The sequence below is a fragment of the Oncorhynchus keta genome, chromosome 1, assembly GCF_023373465.1.
Source record: "Oncorhynchus keta strain PuntledgeMale-10-30-2019 chromosome 1, Oket_V2, whole genome shotgun sequence".
In the NCBI taxonomy this organism is placed as follows: domain Eukaryota; kingdom Metazoa; phylum Chordata; class Actinopteri; order Salmoniformes; family Salmonidae; genus Oncorhynchus; species Oncorhynchus keta.
Genome location: NC_068421.1, coordinates 38,235,369 through 38,255,659, shown reverse-complemented (window position 1 = coordinate 38,255,659; position 20,291 = coordinate 38,235,369). Strand labels below are relative to the sequence as shown.

Sequence of the window (20,291 nt, the reverse complement as noted above, 5' to 3'; positions counted from 1 at the left end):
TCGTTTGGAGGTTAGATAGCACAGTGTCCAATGACGGGCCGAAAGTATATAGAATGGTGTCGTCTGCGTAGAGGTGGATCAGGGAATCGCCTGCAGCAAGACCAACATCATTGATATATACAGAGAAAAGAGTCGGCCCGAGAATTTAACGCTGTGGCACCCCATAGAGACTGCCAGAGGACCGGACAGCATGCCCTCCGATTTGACACACTGAACTCTGTCTGCAAAGTAATTGGTGAACCAGGCAAGGCAGTCATCCGAAAAACCGAGGCTACTGAGTCTGCCGATAAGAATCTGGTGATTGACAGAGTCGAAAGCCTTGGCAAGGTCGATGAAGACGGCTGCACAGTACTGTCTTTTATCGATGGCGGTTATGATGTTGTTTAGTACCTTGAGTGTGGCTGAGGTGCACCCGTGACCGGCTCGGAAACCAGATTGCATAGCGGAGAAGGTACAGTGGGATTCGAGATGGTCAGTGACCTGTTTGTTGACTTGGCTTTCGAAGACCTTAGATAGGCAGGGCAGAATGGATATAGGTCTGTAACAGTTTGGGTCCAGGGTGTCTCCCTCTTTGAAGAGGGGGATGACTGCAGCAGCTTTCCAATCCTTGGGGATCTCAGACGATATGAAAGAGAGGTTGAACAGGCCGGTAATAGGGGTTGCAACAATGACGGCGGATAGTTTCAGAAATAGAGGGTCCAGATTGTCAAGCCCAGCTGATTTATACGGGTCCAGGTTTTGCAGCTCTTTCAGAACATCTGTTATCTGGATTTGGGTAAAGGAGAACCTGGAGAGGCTTGGGCGAGGAGCTGCGGGGGGGCCGGAGCTGTTGGCCGAGGTAGGAGTAGCCAGGCGGAAGGCATGGCCAGCCGTTGAGAAATGCTTGTTGAAGTTTTCGATAATCATGGATTTGTCGGTGGTGACCGTGTTCCCTAGCCTCAGTGCAGTGGGCAGCTGGGAGGAGGTGCTCTTGTTCTCCATGGACTTCACAGTGTCCCAGAACCTTTTGGAGTTGGAGCTATAGGATGCAAACTTCTGCCTGAAGAAGCTGGCCTTAGCTTTCCTGACTGACTGCGTGTATTGGTTCCTGACTTCCCTGAACAGTTGCATATCGCGGGGACTGTTCGATGCTATTGCAGTCCGCCACAGGATGTTTTTGTGCTGGTCGAGGGCAGTCAGGTCTGGAGTGAACCAAGGGCTGTATCTGTTCTTAGTTCTGCATTTTTTGAACGGAGCATGCTTATCTAAAATGGTGAGGAAGTTACTCTTAAAGAATGACCAGGCATCCCCAACTGACGGGATAAGGTCAATGTCCTTCCAGGATACCCGGGCCAGGTCGATTAGAAAGGCCTGCTCACAGAAGTGTTTTAGGGAGTGTTTGAAAGTGATGAGGGGTGGTCGTTTGACTGCGGCACCGTAGCGGATACAGGCAATGAGGCAGTGGTCGCTGAGATCCTGGTTGAAGACAGCGGAGGTGTATTTGGAGGGCCAGTTGGTCAGGATGACGTCTATGAGGGTGCCCTTGCTTACAGAGTTAGGGTTGTACCTGGTGGGTTCCTTGATGATTTGTGTGAGATTGAGGGCATCGAGCTTAGATTGTAGGACTGCCGGGGTGTTAAGCATATCCCAGTTTAGGTCACCTAACAGAACAAACTCTGAAGCTAGATGGGGGGCAATCAATTCACAAATGGTGTCCAGGGCACAGCTGGGAGCTGAGGGGGGTTGGTAGCAGGCGGCAACAGTGAGAGACTTATTTCTGGAGAGAGTAATTTTCAGATTTAGTAGTTCGAACTGTTTGGGTATGGACCTGGAAAGTATGACATTACTTTGCAGGCTATCTCTGCAGTAGACTGCAACTCCTCCCCCTTTGGCAGTTCTATCTTGACGGAAGATGTTATAGTTGGGTATGGAAATCTCTGGATTTTTAGTGGCCTTCCTGAGCCAGGATTCAGACACGGCAAGGACATCAGGGTTAGCAGAGTGTGCTAAAGCAGTGAGTAAAACAAACTTAGAGAGGAGGCTTCTGATGTTGACATGCATGAAACCAAGGCTTTTTCGATCACAGAAGTCAACAAATGAGGGTGCCTGGGGACATCACCCGCGGAACAGAGAAGGAGTAGTATGAGGGTGCGGCTAAAGGCTATCAAAACTGGTCGCCTAGAGCGTTGGGGACAGAGAATAAGAGGAGCAGGTTTCTGGGCATGGTAGAATATATTCAGGGCATAATGCGCAGACAGGGGTATGGTGGGGTGCGGGTACGGCGGAGGTAAGCCCAGGCACTGGGTGATGATGAGAGAGGTTTTATCTCTGGACATGCTGGTTGTAATGGGTGAGGTCACCGCATATGTGGGAGGTGGGACAAAGGAGGTATCAGGGGTATGAGGAGTGGGACTAGGGGCTCCATTGTGAACTAAAACAATGATAACTAACCTGAGCAACAGTATACAAGGCATATTGACATTTGAGAGAGACATACAGCGAGGCATACAGTAATCACAGGTGTTGAATTGGGAAAGCTAGCTAAAACAGTGGGTGAGACAACAGCTAATCAGCTAGCATAACAACAGCAGGTAAAATGGCATTGACAAGGCAACGGGGCCGACAGATAAAACAAACACGCAGAATGGAGTACCGTGATTAATGGACAGTCCAGCGTGCATCAGCTATGTAGCCAAGTGATCAGAGTCCAGGGGCAGCGGTGGATGGGGCAGGGGGGCTGGACTGGCGAGTGTTATCCAGGTTAAAAAAAACTAACTAAGCTGTTTGAGAGAATGCCAAGAGTTTGCAAAGCTGTCATCAAGGCAAAGGGTGGCTACTTGAAGAATCTCAAATATAAAATATATTTTGATTTGTTTAACTCATTTTTGGTAACTGCTTCTATGTGTTATTTCATAGTTTTGATGTCGCCACCATTATTCTACAATGTATAAACATGTAAAAATACAGAAAAGCACTCAGTAGGTGTGTCCAAACCTTTGGCTGGTACTGTATATTCATCCAGTTTCTTACTGTCCAGCTGGCAAATAATCACTAGACAGTCAGGGATGATCAAACATTTTAAAAATGATGGATAGAGGCATAGATTAAAGAAAAAAATACTGCATTAGGCCTTCCTTAATCCTGTATGAGTGGAGTAATACAAATTAAACTCATATTTTGATGGCCAGGAAATATAACACAATGTCAGCACAGAAAGAAAACATCAAACAAGACCTTAAGAATATCTCAACATGTTCACATTTTAAATTTAGGGTGAAGCAAACGTAAAGTGCATAACTGGGGACATGTTCTAAAGCACATCTTGGATGATTGGCTTTATATTTACACTTTTGGGAGGAAAACCATTGGGATGCCTCAACAGGCTCATACATCAATGCTGTTTTCATCAGGAGGGTGCAATAGGTTAGGCCTGATGAAGACAAATTAGGGCCCTGAAAGGACAGCTCTTTATGGTGAACTGGAATGGATATAATAGGCCTCAATCTCTTATTTATGCATAATATGCCCGGTATTATGAGTTGGTGTAAGGGTATACAACTGTATTCATGGAGCACCACATTGATCAAAATGTACATCAAAGAGATGTAGGCTAGCATAATGGTTTTATTTTACTGGATATGTGGATTACATGACTTCACTATCAGAGAATCAGCTAGAATCTAGTTTTAAGCAGAGTGGAACAGGGGGACCCAAGAGCAGACTCAGATGGAGAGACTGGGATTAAGTAACAAGGTATTTATTGAAACACAAGGGGGAGATGGAGTGCAGGTTAAGGGGAAGCTCAGGCGGGTTGCTGGCAACCAGGTGCTGAGGCTGGAGCGAGAGGAGTTGAGACAGAGTAAGCAGGTCCGGAAGGGAATCCAAGGGAGTGGTAGAGTGAGGAATCCAGGACAGAGTAGCAGGATGACGAGACGTTGGACTAGAGACAGGGACCAGTGTCAGAGCGGGCACAACTGTAGCGGAGAGAAAAACAGCATCAGGCAAGGACAACAGGCACAACAGCATAACAGAATCTGAATTGTAACAAACAGCTAGAACCGTGGACTGACTGAGCAGTGATTGTGATCTGGCAGCATGGAAGTGGCAGGGCTGAGTATTTGTAGAGGTCTTGATTATGGAACAGGTTGCAGCTGGTGGGGATCTGCTCTGACTCCAGCACACCGGTCTCCACCCACACAATCACACACACAGAGAGAGGGAGGGAGAGGGAGAGAGTACTGGGGGAATGGCGGCAGGTCAAGGAGAAACAGGATGAGCAGTAGAGGGTGTTACAGGAGCAGTGTGATATCTAGATCCCACAAGGGCCATTCACATTTCTGAATCTAAATTGATCTCGCTCCTTTATCAATATTATAACATATTTCCTTGCCCACCAGTAAATCAATTAGTATAATAAGACTAAGAATTTGATGACAATTGGAGAGCTAATCTACTTCCTACTTTGATGGTAAAACTACAGAGGAAGCAAATATAAGAGTTGAGAGACGAAGGAAGAATGCAAACATTTTTTCTGATGAATTATAACTGATGAGAAACCTTGCAAAAGAGACACAGCACTATTTCACTGTTATTGCCTAATAATTAAACGTTTTATTTCGGTTTAGGGTCCAGATTTGGATTAGCGCCCGTTTCAAGTGTTGATCTAGTTGTGCTGTCCATGGGATGCTGATCAGTAAAGTCTGCAGTAGACCCATATCTCACAGGTTGGCATTTATTGTCATGAATCTTGTTCTGGAGGCAGCTCTGGAGAGTGGTCACTAGCTGGCACAGACACAAAGTCATCTAAATCTGATTTTAAACCTAACTGTGACCTTACCCTTAACCACACTGCCATCCCTAATGCCAAGCCCTAACCTTAAAAACCAACAAAAAAATAAATGATATAGCCAATGTAATATATTAAATCTAATATTAAGGAAGTAGGTAGAGTATATCATGAAACGCTGCAGACTGCACTATTTACCAAGAAAGTCCTCAGCTATATTTTTCATAGCTGTCTATTTACCACCACAAACTGATGCTTGCACTAAGTCCGCACTCAATGAGCTGTATAAGGCCATAAGCAAACAGGAAAACGCTCATCCAGAGGCAGCGCTCCTAGTGGCCGGGGACTTTAATGCAGGGAAACTTAAATCCGTTTTCCTTCATTTCTACCAGCATGTTAAATGTGCAACCAGAGGGGGAAAACTCCATACCACCTTTACTCCACACACAGAGACACGTACAAAGCGCTCCCTCTCCCTCCATTTGGCAAATCTGACCATAATTATATCCTCCTGATTCCTGCTTACAAGCAAAAACAGGAAGCACCAGTGACTCGGTCAATAAAGAAGTGGTCAGATGACGCAGATGCTAAGCTACAGGACTGTTTTTCTAGCACAGACTGGAATATGTTCTGGGATTCTTCCGATGGCATTGAGGAGTACATCATATTAGTCACTGGCTTCATCAATGAGTACATCGATGACGTCGTCCCCACAGTGACCGTACATACATACCCCAACCAGAATCCATGGATTACAGGCAACATCCACACTGAGTTAAAGGCTAGAGCTGCCACATTCAAGGAGCGGGACTCTAACCCGGACGCTTATAAGAAATCCCGCTATGCCCTCAGACGAACCATCAAACAGCCAAAGTGTCAATACAGGACTAAGATTCAATCATACTACACCGGCTCCGACACTCGTCGGATGTGGCAGGGCTTGCAAAATATTACAGACTATAAAGGGAAGCACAGCCGTGAGCTGCCCAGTGACACGAGCCTACCAGACGAGATAAATGCGTTTTATGCTAGCTTTGAGGCAAGCAATACAGAAGCATGCATGAGAGCAGAAGCTGTTCGGGATGACTGTGTGATCACACTCTCCGTAGCGTCTCCTTCCTGAGCAGTATGACGGCTGCGTGGTCCCATGGTGTTCATACTTGTGTACTATTGTTTGTACAGATGAACGTGGTACCTTCAGGCGTTTGGAAATTTCTCTCAAGGATGAACCAGACTTGTGGAGGTCTACAATTTTTGGCTGATTTCTTTTGATTTTCCCATGAGGTCAAGCAATGAGGCAGTGTGTTTGAAGGTAGGCCTTGAAATACATCCACAAATACGCCTATAATTGACTCAAATGATGTCAATTAGCCTATCAGAAGCTTCTAATGCCATGACATCATTTTTTGGAATGTTCCAAGCTGTTTAAAGGCACAGTCAACTTAGTGTATGTAAACTTCTGACACACTGGAATTGTGATACAGTGAATTGTAAGTGAAATAATCTGTCTGTAAACAATTGTTGGAACAATTACTTGTTGGAACAATTACAAGACGGTGTGCTAATACATTCAGTCAATCACAGAGACTGTCTTGTTTACCTTTCCGCTAACCATCCCAGGGGGACTGTAAAAACTATTATCTAAACCGTAATGCAACTCCGATTCATTCCATTTAGATTTATAGACTTAATATTCTGTGTCCAGGATAAATCATTTTACCTAACTCATTCACACTATCACAGGAACAAGAAAAGTAACAGGTACTTCATATTATTCACAGAATCCTGGAACTAATCCTGTAATTATTGGAACTCTGTTCATGCAGCACATGAAGCCTATGTACACAGGCCTTTCCTGAAAGAAATGAAGAATTTCCTGCATGCAGGATGGGTTTTACACCAGCAGAGGTACTGTTTCCAACGGAACTACCTTGTTATGTTCAAATCTAAATCAAATCAATTGTTATTTGTCACATGCTTCGTAAAGAATTGGTGAAACTGTGAAACGCATACTTATGGGTCCTTTTCCAAAAATGCATAGTTAAAAGATAAAGATGTAAAAAATACAAATGAAAAACAGAAATAGTGATATGAGGAATAAGAAGACAGTGAATCACGTATGACAATAACGAGTAAAAATAACATGGCTATATACATGGAGTACCAGTACCGAGTTGATGTGCAGGGGTACGAGGTAATTCAGGTAGCTATGGACACAGGTAAGGGTAAAGTGAGCAACAGGATAATAGACAGTAGCAGCAGAGTATGTGGTGAGTGTGAAAGTGTGTGTAATCAGTATGCATGTGAGCGTGTGTGTGTGTGTGTGTGTGTGTGTGTGTGTGTGTGTGTGTGTGTGTGTGTGTGTGTGTGTGTGTGTGTGTGTGTGTGTGTGTGTGTGTGTGTGTGTGTGTGTGTGTGTGTGTGTGTGTGTGTGTGTGTGTTGGGGTGTCAGTGTAAGTATGTGTGAGTGTGTGTGTATACAAGGACTACCAGTACCGAGTCCAGTGTGTGTGTGGTACCGAGTCCAGTGTGTGTGTACATAGAGTCAGTGCAAGAGAGTTAGTGCAAAAAGGAGTAAACGCAGGTCGTCCGGGTAGACATTTGACTAGCTATTTACAGTCTTGTTTAACAGCATTATGGCTTGGGGTTAGAAGCTGTTTAGGGTCCTGTTGGTTCCAGACTTGGTGCACTGGTACCCCTTGCCTTTGCAGTTGAGGTGAGAGACATGGGCAGATTTACATTTATTGTCACGAATCTTGAACTGGAGGCAGAGCTGATCTATTTCCGTTAGATGAGCCAGCTGCAAAGTCAAATCAAATCTAATTGTATTTGTCACATGAGCAGAATACAACAGGTGTAGGTAGACCTTACAGTGAAATGCATACTTTACAAGCTCTTAAATGTACAACCAGTCGTACCTCACTTTCTTGAAATACCCTCACTTAGTCCAGTAGGAAAAATGTAGTAAAATGTGTTTCTCTTTCCATCAAAACAATAATATATCTAATACGTGTTTTATTTAAAAGGAATATTGTATCTATTCCTTATGTCAGAATTTACTGCAATACATTTGGTCATATGCATTCTATTTCTATGTTTGTGCTGAAAAGAATGACGTCATTACGCCGTGCTTGGTTTGTTTACTGCGTGCGTTGGGAGGGTGTGAGTGACAGATTCATTCGCCGTGGCCAGTCGATTCAACAGATGCGAAACCAACGTTCACTTTACGGGACCTGATATGTCAACCTAAATGATAAAATGTGGAGGATATTAGCTGTAAACACCTTGGAGAGTAAATCTTTCGGGATCTAGCTCGTACAGTAGTAGTTGTGTTGTTATCGCCTAGCTAACGTTAGTTTAAGTCGCAGTACCGAGGAGTGGCTAGCTGGCGATGGTGAAACAGGAGGAGCGATGTGGATGTAATACATTGATCATTAGCTAGCAAATGTAGCTAGCTGGCTAGATTATCACACTACTGTAGGTAGTCGTTCGCTATCAACTGTTCTGTTGTGAATGATAAATGACAACTGCCTAGTTAGGTAAGTTTGCCATTCATGCTATTATTGTCATCCGACGGGTCAAGTGCATTTTGGTCGTTTTGATCGACAAACTGTTGCTCAGCTAGCACAGCAATTATTGACAAATCGCAAGGAAATGGTTTTGAGGAGCTGTTGTAAATTTGGCCCAGTTTTAGTCTGGTTCCGACTTGGTTATGTGGTCCTGTTGTGGTTATGTGTGACCCACTTGCGGTGCGCACGGGCAGAAACTAAAACGGTGGTCCAAAAAGATGCCGAATTTGATGTTACCTACAACGATACGGTTACCAGTGACAACCAAACCATCTATGCCTTTAATCACACCGTCTCCCGAAACAAGGTGAGTACATAGTTCAGGTGACAAATACCACTTTGGTCACTTAGATCCTGCTTTTGCACCGGCCGCATAGTGCTAACACACCTGTTTCAACTAATTATGTTAGTACTAGTCTGGAATTAAACCTGGCCATCCGGTCCCCAAGTATTAGGGTTGAAGAACACAGAACTACTGTCTTGTTATGAGTAGCCTCATTTGGTTGTATAATAAGATAGGATTGCAAAAAGTGAAAAATACTAAACTTGAGTGTATATGTTTGATGGGTGTGTGCGTATGTACAGTACCAGGTCGAAAGTTTGGACACCTACTCATTCAAGGATTTTCTTTATTTTTCTAAATGGTAGAATAATAGTAAAGACATCAACACTATGAAAACACAAATAGAATCATGTAGTAACCAAAAAAGTATTAAACAAATCAAAATATATTTTAGGATCTTCAAAGTAGTCACCTTTGCCTTGATGACGGCTTCAAATCAAATTTTATTGCTCACATACACATGTTTAGCAGATGTTATTGCGGGTGTAGCGAAATGGTAGTGTTTCTAGCTCCAACAGCGCAGTAATTTCGAACAATGTCACAACAATACACACATCTAAAGGAATGGAATTAAAAATATATAAATATTGAACGAGCAATGTCGGAGCGGCATAGATTAAAGTGCAATAGAGTAGAATACAGTATATACGTATGTGATGAGTAATGCAAAATGTGTAAACATTATTAAAGTGACTAGTGTTCCATTTTTAAGGTGCCCAGTGATTTCAAGTCTATGTATATAGGGCATCAACCTCTAAGGTCCTAGTGATGGCTATTTACCAGTCTGATGGCCTTGAGATAGAAGCTGTTTTTCAATCTCTCGGTCCCAGCTTTGATGCACCTGTACTGACCTCGCCTTCTGGATGATAGCGTGGTCAACAGGCAGTGGCTCAGGTGTTTGTTGTCGTTGATGATCTTTTTGGCCTTCCTGTGACAGACCCAGGGCCCCAAACTTAATGTTGAGCTTGGAGGGTACTATGGTGTTTAATGCTGAGCTGTAGTCAATTAACAGCATTCATACATCGTTATTTATCTTGTCCAGATGAGATAAGGCAGTGCGATGTCGATTGCATCGTCTGTGGATCTATTGGGGTGGTAAGCAAATTGAAGTGGGTCTAGGATGTCAGATAAGGTAGAGGTGATATGGTCCTTGACTAGTCTCTCAAAGCATTTCATGATGACAGAAGTGAGTTCTACAGGGTTCTTCAGTTACCTTTGCTTTCTTGGGTACAGGAACAATGGTGGACATCTTGAAGCATGTGGGGACAGCAGACTGGTATAGAGAGAGATTGAATATGTCCGGAAACACTCCAGCCAGCTGGTCTGCGCATGCTCTGAGGATAGGGATGTCGTCTGGGGCGGCAGCGAGGGTTAACACTAGAGGTCGACCGATTTATCGGAATGGCCGATTAATTAGGGCCATTTTCATAACAATCGGTAATCAGCATTTTTGGACACTGATCATGGCCGATTACATTGCACTTCACGAGGAGACTGCGTGGCAGGCTGACTACCTGTTATGCGAGTGCAGCAAGGAGCCACGGTAAGGTACTAGCTAGCATTAAACGTATCCTATAAAAAAAACAATCAATCTTAACATAATCACTAGTTAACTACACATGGTTGATATTACTAGTTTATCTAGTTTGTCCTGCGTTGCATATAATCAATGCGGTGGGAAGGGAAACTAGGGAAATTGTTTCACTTATCTTGCGTTCTGTGCAACAGAGTCAGGGTGTATGCAGGAGTTTGGGCCGCCTGGCTCGTTGCGATCTGTGTGAAGACTAATTCTTCCTAACAAAGACAGCCAACTTTGCCAAACGGGGGATGATTTAACAAAAGCGCATTTGTGAAAAAAGCACAATCGTTGCACGAATGTACCTAACCATAAACGTCAATACCTTTCTAAAAATCAATACACAGAAGTATATTTTTTTAAACCTGCATATTTAGTTAAACGAAATTCATGTTAGCAGGCAATATTAAATTGTGTCACTTCTCTTGCTTTCATTGCACGCAGAGTCAGGGTATATGCAACTGTCTGGGCCGCCTGGCTCGTTGCGAACTAATTTGCCAGAATTTTACGTAATTATGACATAACATTGAAGGTTGTGCAATGTAACAGCAATATTTAAACTTATGGATGCCACCCGTTAGATAAAATACGGAACTATTCTGTATTTCACTGAAATAATAAATGTTTTGTTTTCGAAATGATAGTTTCCGGATTTGACCATATTAATGACCTTAGGCTCGTATTTCTGTGTGTTATTATATTATAATTAAGTCTATGATTTGATAGAGCAGTCTGACTGAGTGGTGGTAGGCAGCAGCAGGCTCGTAAGCATTAATTCAAACAGCACTTTACTGTGTTTGCCAGCAGCTCTTAGCAATGCTTCAAGCATTGCGCTGTTTATGACTTCAAGCCTATCAACTCCCGAGATTAGGCTGACGATACTAAAGTACCTATCAGAACATCCAATAGTCAAAGGTATATGAAATACAAATCGTATAGAGAGAAATAGTCCTATAATAACTACAACCTAAAACTTCTTACCTGGGAATATTGAAGACTCGTGTCAAAAGGAACCACCAGCTTGGGGGGGGCTAAGATGGTTTTATAAATAAGCATCAACCAGTGGGTCTTACAATGGGTATACAGACTTGACCAGTTTACAGAGGAGTATAGAGTGTCCTATAAGGAGCATTGGTGGCAAATCTGATGGCCGAATGGTAAAGTACATCTAGCCACTCGAGAGCACCCTTATCTTCCGATTAAATACACTGTTTGTATTCGGCCATATTCCAAGTCACCTTGCCATGGTTACATGCTGTGATTTGCACTTTCAGCTTTGCGCGAATGCTGCTATCTATCCACTGTTTCTGGTTTGGGTAGGTTTTAATAGTCTCCTATACATTTCCTGATAAACTCTGTCAACGTATCTGTGTATTCATCAATGTTATTCTCAGAGGCACCCCGGAACATATCCCAGTCCGCGTGATCAAAACAAACATGAAGCATGGATTCCGATTGGTCAGACCAGCATTGAGTAGTCCGTAGTTCGGGTACCTCCTGTTTGAGTTCATGCCTATAGGAAGGGAGGAGCAAAATTGAATCGTCATCAGATTTGCCGATGGAAGGGTGGGGGAGGGCCTTGGGAGACATCTTGAAAAGCTAAGTAGTAGTGGTCCAATGTTTTCTCAGAGCAAGTGCAACATTCAATGTGTTTGTAGAACTTTGGTAGTGTTTCCCTCAGATTAGCTTTCTTAAAATCCCCGGCTACAATAAATGCAGCCTCCGATATGTGGTTTCCAGTTTGCATAGAGTCCAGTGTAGTCAGTGTAGTCCTTTGAGGGCCGTCGTGGAATTGGCTTGAGGGGAAATATGCTGTGGCTATAACCGAAGAGAATTCTCTTGGGATGTAATATGGTCGGCATTTGTTTGTGAGGTATTCTGGGTCAGGTGAAGAAAAGGGACTTGAGTGTCTGTATGTTATCACAATCACACCGTGAGTAGTTAATCATGAAACATACACCCCCACCCTTCTTCTTCTGGGAGAGATCTTTAATCCTGTCTGCGCGATGAACTGAACTTGTAAACCCAACTGGCTGTACGGACTCACAGTATGTCCTGAGAGAGCCATGTTTCTGTGAAACAGAGTATGATACAATCGCTGATGTCTCTCTGGAAGGAGATCCTCTCCCTGAGCTCGTCAACTTTATTACCCAAGACTGAACATTAGCGAGCAATATATTCGGAAGCGATGGGTGGTGTGTGCGCCTCCTGAGTTGGACTAGAAGTCCACTCCGAATACCTCTTCTCGGCCGACTGTGTTTTGGATCAGCCTCTGGAATCAGTTCAATTACCCTGGGGGTATGAACAAATGATCAAATTCGGGAAAGTCGTATTCCTCGTTGTAATGCTGGTGAGTTACAGCCACTCTGATATCCAAAAGTTATTTCCGGCTGTATGTAATAACACAAAACATTTTCTGGGCTAATAATGAAAAACGAAATATGCCAAGTTGTTTAGGAGCTAGAAGCACGGCTGCCCTATCTGTCAGCGCCATCATCGTTCTTTACACACTCTTGGCATTCTCTCAACCACTATCACCTGGAATGCTTTTCTAACAGTCCTGAAGGAGTTCCCACATTCTTAGCACTTGTTGACTGCTTTTCCTTCACTCTGCAGTCCAATTCATCCCAAACCATCTCAATTGGGTTGAGGTCGGGTGATTGTGGAGGCCAGGTCATCTGATGTAGCATTCCATCACTCTCCTACCTGGTCAAATAGCCCTTACACAGCCTGGAGGTGTGTTGGGTCATTGTCCTGTTGAAAACAAATGATGTGTGCCTTGAATTCTTAATAAATCACAGACCATGTCACCAGCAAAGCACCATCACACCTCCTCTATGCTTCACGGTGGGAACCACACATGCGGAGATCATCTGTTCACCTACTCTGCGTCTCACAAAGACACAGCAGTTGGAACAAAAAAGCTCAAATTTGGACTCATCAGACAAAGGATATATTTCCAATGTACATTGCTTGTATTTCTTGGCCCAAGAAAGTGTCTTCTTCTTATTGGTGTCCTTTTGTAGTGGTTTCTTTGCAGTAATTTGACCATGAAGGTCTGATTCACAGTCTCCTCTGAACAGTTGATGTTGAGATGTGTCTGGTACTTGAACTGTGAAGCATTTGGGCTGCAATCGGAGGTGCAGTTAATTCTAATGAATTTATCCTCTACAGCAGAGGTAATTCTGGGTCTTACTTTCCTGTGGCGGTCCTCATGAGAGCCAGTTTCATCATAGCACTTTATGGTTTTTTGCGACTGCACTTGAAACTTTCAAAGTTCTTGACATTTTCCGCATTGACTGACCTTCATGTCTTAAAGTAATAATGCACTGTCGTTTCTCTTTTGCTTATTTGAGCTGTTCTGGACATAATATGGACAACACAACTGATTGGCTCAAACGCATAAGAAGGAAAGAAATTCCACAAATGAACTTTTAACAAGGCAGACCTGTTAATTGAAATGCATTCCGGGTGACTAACTCATGAAGCTGGTTGAGAGAATGCCAAGAGTGTGCAAAGCTGTCATCAAGGCAAAGGGTGGCTACTTTGAAGAATCTCAAATATAAAATATATTTTGATTTGTTTAACTCATTTTTGGTAACTACGTGATTCCATGAGTGTTATTTCATAGTTTGGATGTCTTCACTATTATTCTACAATGTAGAAAATTGTACAAATACAGAAAAACCCTGGAATGAGTAGGTGTGTCCAAACTTTTGACTGGTACTGTATGTACTGTATGTCGTTTTACATTGAGTTTCTCTAACCCTCTCCCCCTCTCTCTCTCCCTGCCCTGGCAGACGGAGGGGGTCCGTGTGACTGTGGACGTACTGTCAGAGGGGGCAGAGAGCAGTCCCATCCTGTTTGTGGTCAGACAGAAGCAGGCTGTGCTGTCCTTCCAGGTCCCCCTCATACTGCGTGGACTGTGAGTAGCCTAACCTGCTGGCACAATGTTGTGGAACGTTCAGACAGAAGCGTTATGTTATTTTAAACAAACATGCATCTCTGACATGTAGAATAAGGACTCAAGTCGGCTCTAATCAAGACATTTCTATCGTCAACGTTCCACAACGTTGTGCCCTACTGGCTGTAGCCCTGGCACATCCTGGTTCTGTCCCTGTGTTATATCACCAAACCATTTTATTATCTCAATATCCATTTGAGATACACCTGGGCATTTTCAACTAGAGTGGAGGGGAAGCACGATACGTGGTTATACTTTGGTATTCAATTATTCAGTTATGTCAAAGAAAACAACCAAAACCAACAGGCCATACAGTTGTGTAGCCTAGTCCTAGATGTTGTAGAGGTTTTGTTTCTCCTTGAGTATATTTTTGCTGTGTCTCTCTTCATTATGTAGGCTAGATATATTGACTTATTCATGGGTTGAAGATACAATGAGCTCCAAAAGTATTGGAACAGTGACACATTAATTGTTTGTTTTGGCTTGTGAGTCACAAGTTTGATGTCGTCATTGTGTGCTAGGAATATGGGACCAAATACTAAACTTTTGGCTACTTTAAAAGTCTTAAGTGAATTTGTCCCAATACGTTGGTCCCCTAAAATGGAGGAACTATGTACAAAAAGTGCCGTAATTCCTGAACGGTTTATCCGATATGGATGGAATTACCCTCAAATTAAAGCTGACCGTCTGCACTTTAAGCTCGTAGTCATTGTATCATTTCAAAGTGCTGGAGTACAGAGCCTAAACAAAAACAAAATGTCACTGTCCCAATACTTTGAGCTCACTGTATTATAAACATTACAGAGAGATGGGAGTGGTGGCAGGGCAAGAAGACATACAAAGAAAACCACAAACCCTGTATCTGGCGGTTAGGAGGGTTGGGCCAGTAACCAAAAGATTATTGTTTGAATCCCCGAGCCGACAAAGTCAAATCTGTCATTCTGCCCTTGAGCAAGGTAATTAACTCGAATTGCTCCAGGGTTGCTGTCAATAATGGCTGATCCCTGGCTGTGACCCCACTCTCCGAGGGTGTCTCAGGGGGAGTGGCATATGCAAAAAACACATTTCCATTTCACACCTGTACATACAGTGAAACAGGACAATATAAGCACCCCCTAATTATTATATGATATAGGTCTAAGTGTTTAGCCTGCATGCAGAGCCTACTTGTTTTTTTATTATACTGTAGCCCAGGGTCTCCCGAACTCCGTCCTCGGGACTTGAAGGGGTGCACGTTTTTTTTTTCTTCCTAACACTACACAGCTGATTCCAATAACCAACTCATCAGCAAGCTTTGCTCATTTGAATTAGCTGTGTATTGTTCTGGTAAAAAACAAAAAGTCCCGAGGACCGAATTTGGGAAACGCTACAGTAGCCTGTCTTTCATGGCTTAACAGAATCCCATGGACTTGCGCAATACCAGAACACCCGTGTCATGTGGTAAAGCCATCTAGTTGAGAGCGAGTCATCGTTGAACATTGAACTTTCACTTCCACATAAACATAAAGCATAGGCTTCATTTCCCCAGCCATAATTACAGTACTTGCTAGGTTGTTGGATTTTGGGAAGTTGCAGCTTTTTTCTTTAATTTACACAAAGTTTTTTGTTGACACAATTTGACAGGCCAATTCTCAGTTCCTTTCACAGCAGGGGTTGTTCCTATCATCCTGTTCGTATCATAATTTTCCCACCATAGGCACTGCTATGAGCTGTCTGCAATGGTCATGGTTAAGTTCAACCTTAAAATAGCGTAGGCTGTGTAATAATTAATTGGCATCCTATTTTCCCCATGTACCCTGCTCAAATGTAGTGCAATTATGGTACTGCATAGGGATTAGGGTGTAATGTTGGACGTGACCTAGTCTAATACAGGCCTTTTTATGTTCTATGAGCTCAAGTCTGTTATCATGATTTGTATATTGAGCTATCCTCTTGGCCAGGTCTCCCTTAAAGAGGTCATCTGGGGCATCCCAGGTGCCGCAGCGGTCTAAGGCTCTGCATCGCAGTGCTAGTGGCGTCACTACAGACCCACGTTCGATCCCACGCTGTGTCGCAGCCGGCCGCAACCGGGAAACCTATGAGGCGGCGCACAATTGACCCAGCGCCGTCCGGGTTAGGGGAGGGTTTGGCCGGCCGGGGGTATCCTTGTCCCATTGCACTCTAGCGACTCCTTGTGGCGGGCCGGGGCGCACGCTGACTTTGGTTGCCAGCTGTATGGTGTTTCCTCCGACACATTGGTGCGGCTGACATCCGGGTTAAGTGAGCAGTGTGTCAAGAAGCAGTGCGGCTTGGCAGGGTCATGTTTCGGAGGACGCACAGCTCTCGACATTTGCCTCCCCCGAGTCCCTACGGGAGTTGCAGCGATGAAACAAGACTGTAACTACCAATTGGGTACCATGAAAAAAGGGGGGGAAAGTATGACAAAAAAATCAAATATATATACACTGCTCAAAAAAATAAAGGGAACACTTAAACAACACAATGTAACTCCAAGTCAATCACACTTCTGTGAAATCAAACTGTCCACTTAGGAAGCAACACTGATTGACAATAAATGTCACATGCTGTTGTGCAAATGGAATAGACAACAGGTGGAAATTATAGGCAATTAGCAAGACACCCCCAATAAAGGAGTGGTTCTGCAGGTGATGACCACAGACCACTTCTCAGTTCCTATGCTTCCTGGCTGATGTTTTGGTCACTTTTGAATGCTGGCGGTGCTTTCACTCTAGTGGTAGCATGAGACGGAGTCTACAACCCACACAAGTAGCTCAGGTAGTGCAGCTCATCCAGGACGGGACATCAATGCGAGCTGTGTCTGTCAGCGTAGTGTCCAGAGCATGGAGGCACTACCAGGAGACAGGCCAGCTACCAGGAGATGTGGAGGAGGGCAACAACCCAGCAGCAGGACCGCTACCTCCGCCTTTGTGCAAGGAGGAGCAGGAGGAGCACTGCCAGAGCCCTGCAAAATGACCTCCAGCAGGCCACAAATGTGCATGTGTCTGCTCAAACGGTCAGAAACAGACTCCATGAGGGTGGTATGAGGGCCCGACGTCCACAGGTGGGGGTTGTGCTTACAGCCCAACACCGTGCATGACGTTTGGCATTTGCCAGAGAACACCAAGATTGGCAAATTCGCCACAGTAGCCCTGTGCTCTTCACAGATGAAAGCAGGTTCACACTGAGCACATGTGACAGTCTGAAGACGCCGTGCAGAACGTTCTGCTGCCTGCAACATCCTCCAGCATGACCGGTTTGGCGGTGGGTCAGTCATGGTGTGGGGTGGGGTGGCATTTCTTTGGGGGCCCGCACAGCCCTCCATGTGCTCGCCAGAGGTAGCCTGACTGCCATTAGGTACCGAGATGAGATTCTCATACCCCTTGTGAGACCATATACTGGTGCGATTGGCCGTGTATATGCTAGACCTCATGTGGCTGGAGTGTGTCAGCAGTTCCTGCAAGAGGAAGGCATTGATGCTATGGACTGGCCCGCCCGTTTCCCAGACCTGAATTCAATTGAGCACATCTGGGACATAATGTCTCACTCCATCCACCAACGCCACGTTGCACCACAGACTGTCCAGGAGTTGGCGGATGCTTTAGTCCAGGTCTGGGAGGAGATCCCTCAGGAGACCATCCGCCACCTCATCAGGAGCATGCCCAGGCGTTGTAGGGGGGTCATACAGGCACGTGGAGGCCACACACACTACTGAGCCTCATTTTGACTTGTTTTAAGGATATTACATCAAAGTTGGATCAGCCTGTAGTGTGGTTTTCCACTTTAATTTTGAGTGTGACTCCAAATCCAGACCTCCATGGGTTGATACATTTGATAATTTTTGTGTGATTCTGTTGTCAGCACATTCAACTATGTGAAGAAAAAAGTATTTAATAAGAATATTTCATTCATTCAGATCTAGGATGTGTTATTTTAGTGTTCCCTTTGTTTTTTTTAGCAGTGTATATAGAAAATGGTCTTCTGGCCTCAATGGGACTTCCTGGATTAATAGAAATGAGTGGAGAAGTGCTATCTCTTTGCCCCCCTCCCTGCTACAGGTATCAGAGGAAGTACCCCTATGCCCATGTGGGCCGAACGCTGTGCCAGCCCCCCACCCGCTCCCTCACCGAGACCCAGTACTTCTTTGTGGACGTGTCCACCCTGTCCAGCTTGGGCACCCACTACCAGCTGAGGATCAGCCGCGTGGACAGCTTCACCCTCCAGTGAGTCATCTTCATCCGGGATCATTACCTTCCTGCTAGCTAGCCGAGCGAATGCATGATACCTGATATCTGGTTGTAGAACTACATGCCTTACACAGCCTCCCACAACAGTACATAGTCAATACTCTGAGTCATCATAGCTTATATCACTATTCTGCTACTGTGCAGAGCTGGTCTAATTTGCATTAAACACTGCCTTCTTGACTACACACGATCGTGACGGCCTATTTCTACAGCAAGCCAAGACACAACAGCATCACTCATAGAGTAGAGATGGCGTCCTGTACAGTATGTGTGACCTGACTGGCTAATGTTATTGTTGAGTGGTTATTGTCTCCATTACAGTACAGACAAGAAGTTCAGCTTCACTGCTTCACCATCCCAACCCCAGGTGAGAAACATAGCCACTCACACTCAAATACACGTGGATACATACGCACACAGCATATTTCCCATAAAACCCTTATACTGTGGCCATGAGGTGTGTGTGTGTGTGGGGGGGGGGGGGGGGTTGTTTAAGTCTAAAGGCCAGGGCCAAGAAGGTGATTGAGATTAAAGAAGGGATGTGTGTGCGTGATTTGTTGAGGTGTTGCGTAACAGCTGTCGAGACCGAGACGGAAGGACATTTATATTGTTACATCACACATTTTGCGTGTACAAATGTTTTGCATTTTGTATTCTATAGATTTGTCTTTCAAAACTGTAGATCTATCAACATAGTAGAATAGTATTGTTAGGAAGTATGCATTACATTAAAAATATATATTATAATAATAATCTGAATTATCCTTTTATTTTTAATTATAACTCCCAATTTTTTTTTTTCTCTTAGTACTTCAAATATGTGTTCCCTGACGGAGTGGACACGGTTATCGTCAAGGTCAACTCCGAGATGACCTTCCCGTGCTCTGTCATGTCCATCCAGGACATCCAGGTAAACTAACTTGACCAAACCTGTTCATTAGGCACCGGAGGTGGGACCAAGTCACTATTATTCCAGTCACAAGCAAGTATTAAGTCACAAGTCGAGTCCAAAGTCTAATGGGTCAAGTCTAAGTCGTGCATTCTAAGAGCGTGTCGAGTCAGAAGTTTTCAAGTAAAAAAATAAATAAAAAATAAATCTGTACACGCAATGACTTTCTCAACTAGAAATCTTTATTTATTTATCGAGGCTCCAGGACAGCCCTTTTCATTATGTTGTCTGCAACATACCTTTATGTCATTGTAAAATAGGGACCTTGTGGCAGTCGTAAGGGCATGACATCAGCAGAAGGCAAGGCAGGTTGACATGCTCGGAGTGTACATTTATTTACAGGTCTTGGTGATTCAATGGTGAAAGCGCCATATCATACCAAATGTACACCTGCAATAGCCCAAAAGAAATAGCCTCAGGTTAAGCCTGATACAATCTGAACGGACACAGGTAGAGGGCAAGACTGTACAGCCTCCCCTTGAGAAACCAAATAGAATCTGTTTAACAGGAGCAGGTAGACCTGCATAAATAATATAAGCTCGGACCCCAGAACCATACAATTACCCAATTGGCAATTACATCCAATAAACTGATTCTACAATTTAAAGGCAATTTCCACATCCATTGGTACATTCCTCTTAATCAGACATAATGATATTTCAACACCATGCATCCATGGATCAATCCTTTTACCTTATTCTACGTTCTCCAAAGCCTGGAGCGCAGCCCACGTAGCCTATTTCTATATGCACTGAGGCGCACGCACTGCTATCACACACAACCAGAATGACAGAGACTAATGTTGCTTTCAAGACAACTGGGAACTCAGGAAAAATACGAGGTCAAATCACGACATCGGTGATCTTCAGGTCTGAAAGTCT

At 44.1% G+C, this 20,291-nt stretch overlaps 1 protein-coding gene across 6 annotated transcripts in view; it reads left to right on the top strand.

The window, feature by feature from the left end:
- Window positions 1-7,911: 7,911 nt before the first annotated feature.
- The window catches only part of LOC118384647 (SID1 transmembrane family member 2-like), a 30,852-nt gene continuing 18,472 nt past the window's right edge, over window positions 7,912-20,291 (top strand). For 4 of the 6 annotated variants that reach the window (XM_052524200.1, XM_052524205.1, XM_052524199.1 and 1 more), the window contains exons 1-5: window positions 7,912-8,641; window positions 14,054-14,178; window positions 18,273-18,437; window positions 18,783-18,828; window positions 19,270-19,371. In XM_052524200.1, coding sequence (XP_052380160.1) covers window positions 8,420-8,641; window positions 14,054-14,178; window positions 18,273-18,437; window positions 18,783-18,828; window positions 19,270-19,371 — 660 coding nt within the window. In that variant the 5' untranslated portion in view covers window positions 7,912-8,419. The remainder of the gene's footprint in view (window positions 8,642-14,053; window positions 14,179-18,272; window positions 18,438-18,782; window positions 18,829-19,269; window positions 19,372-20,291) is intronic. The other 2 variants (XM_052524216.1, XM_052524227.1) reach the window with 1 other exon arrangement.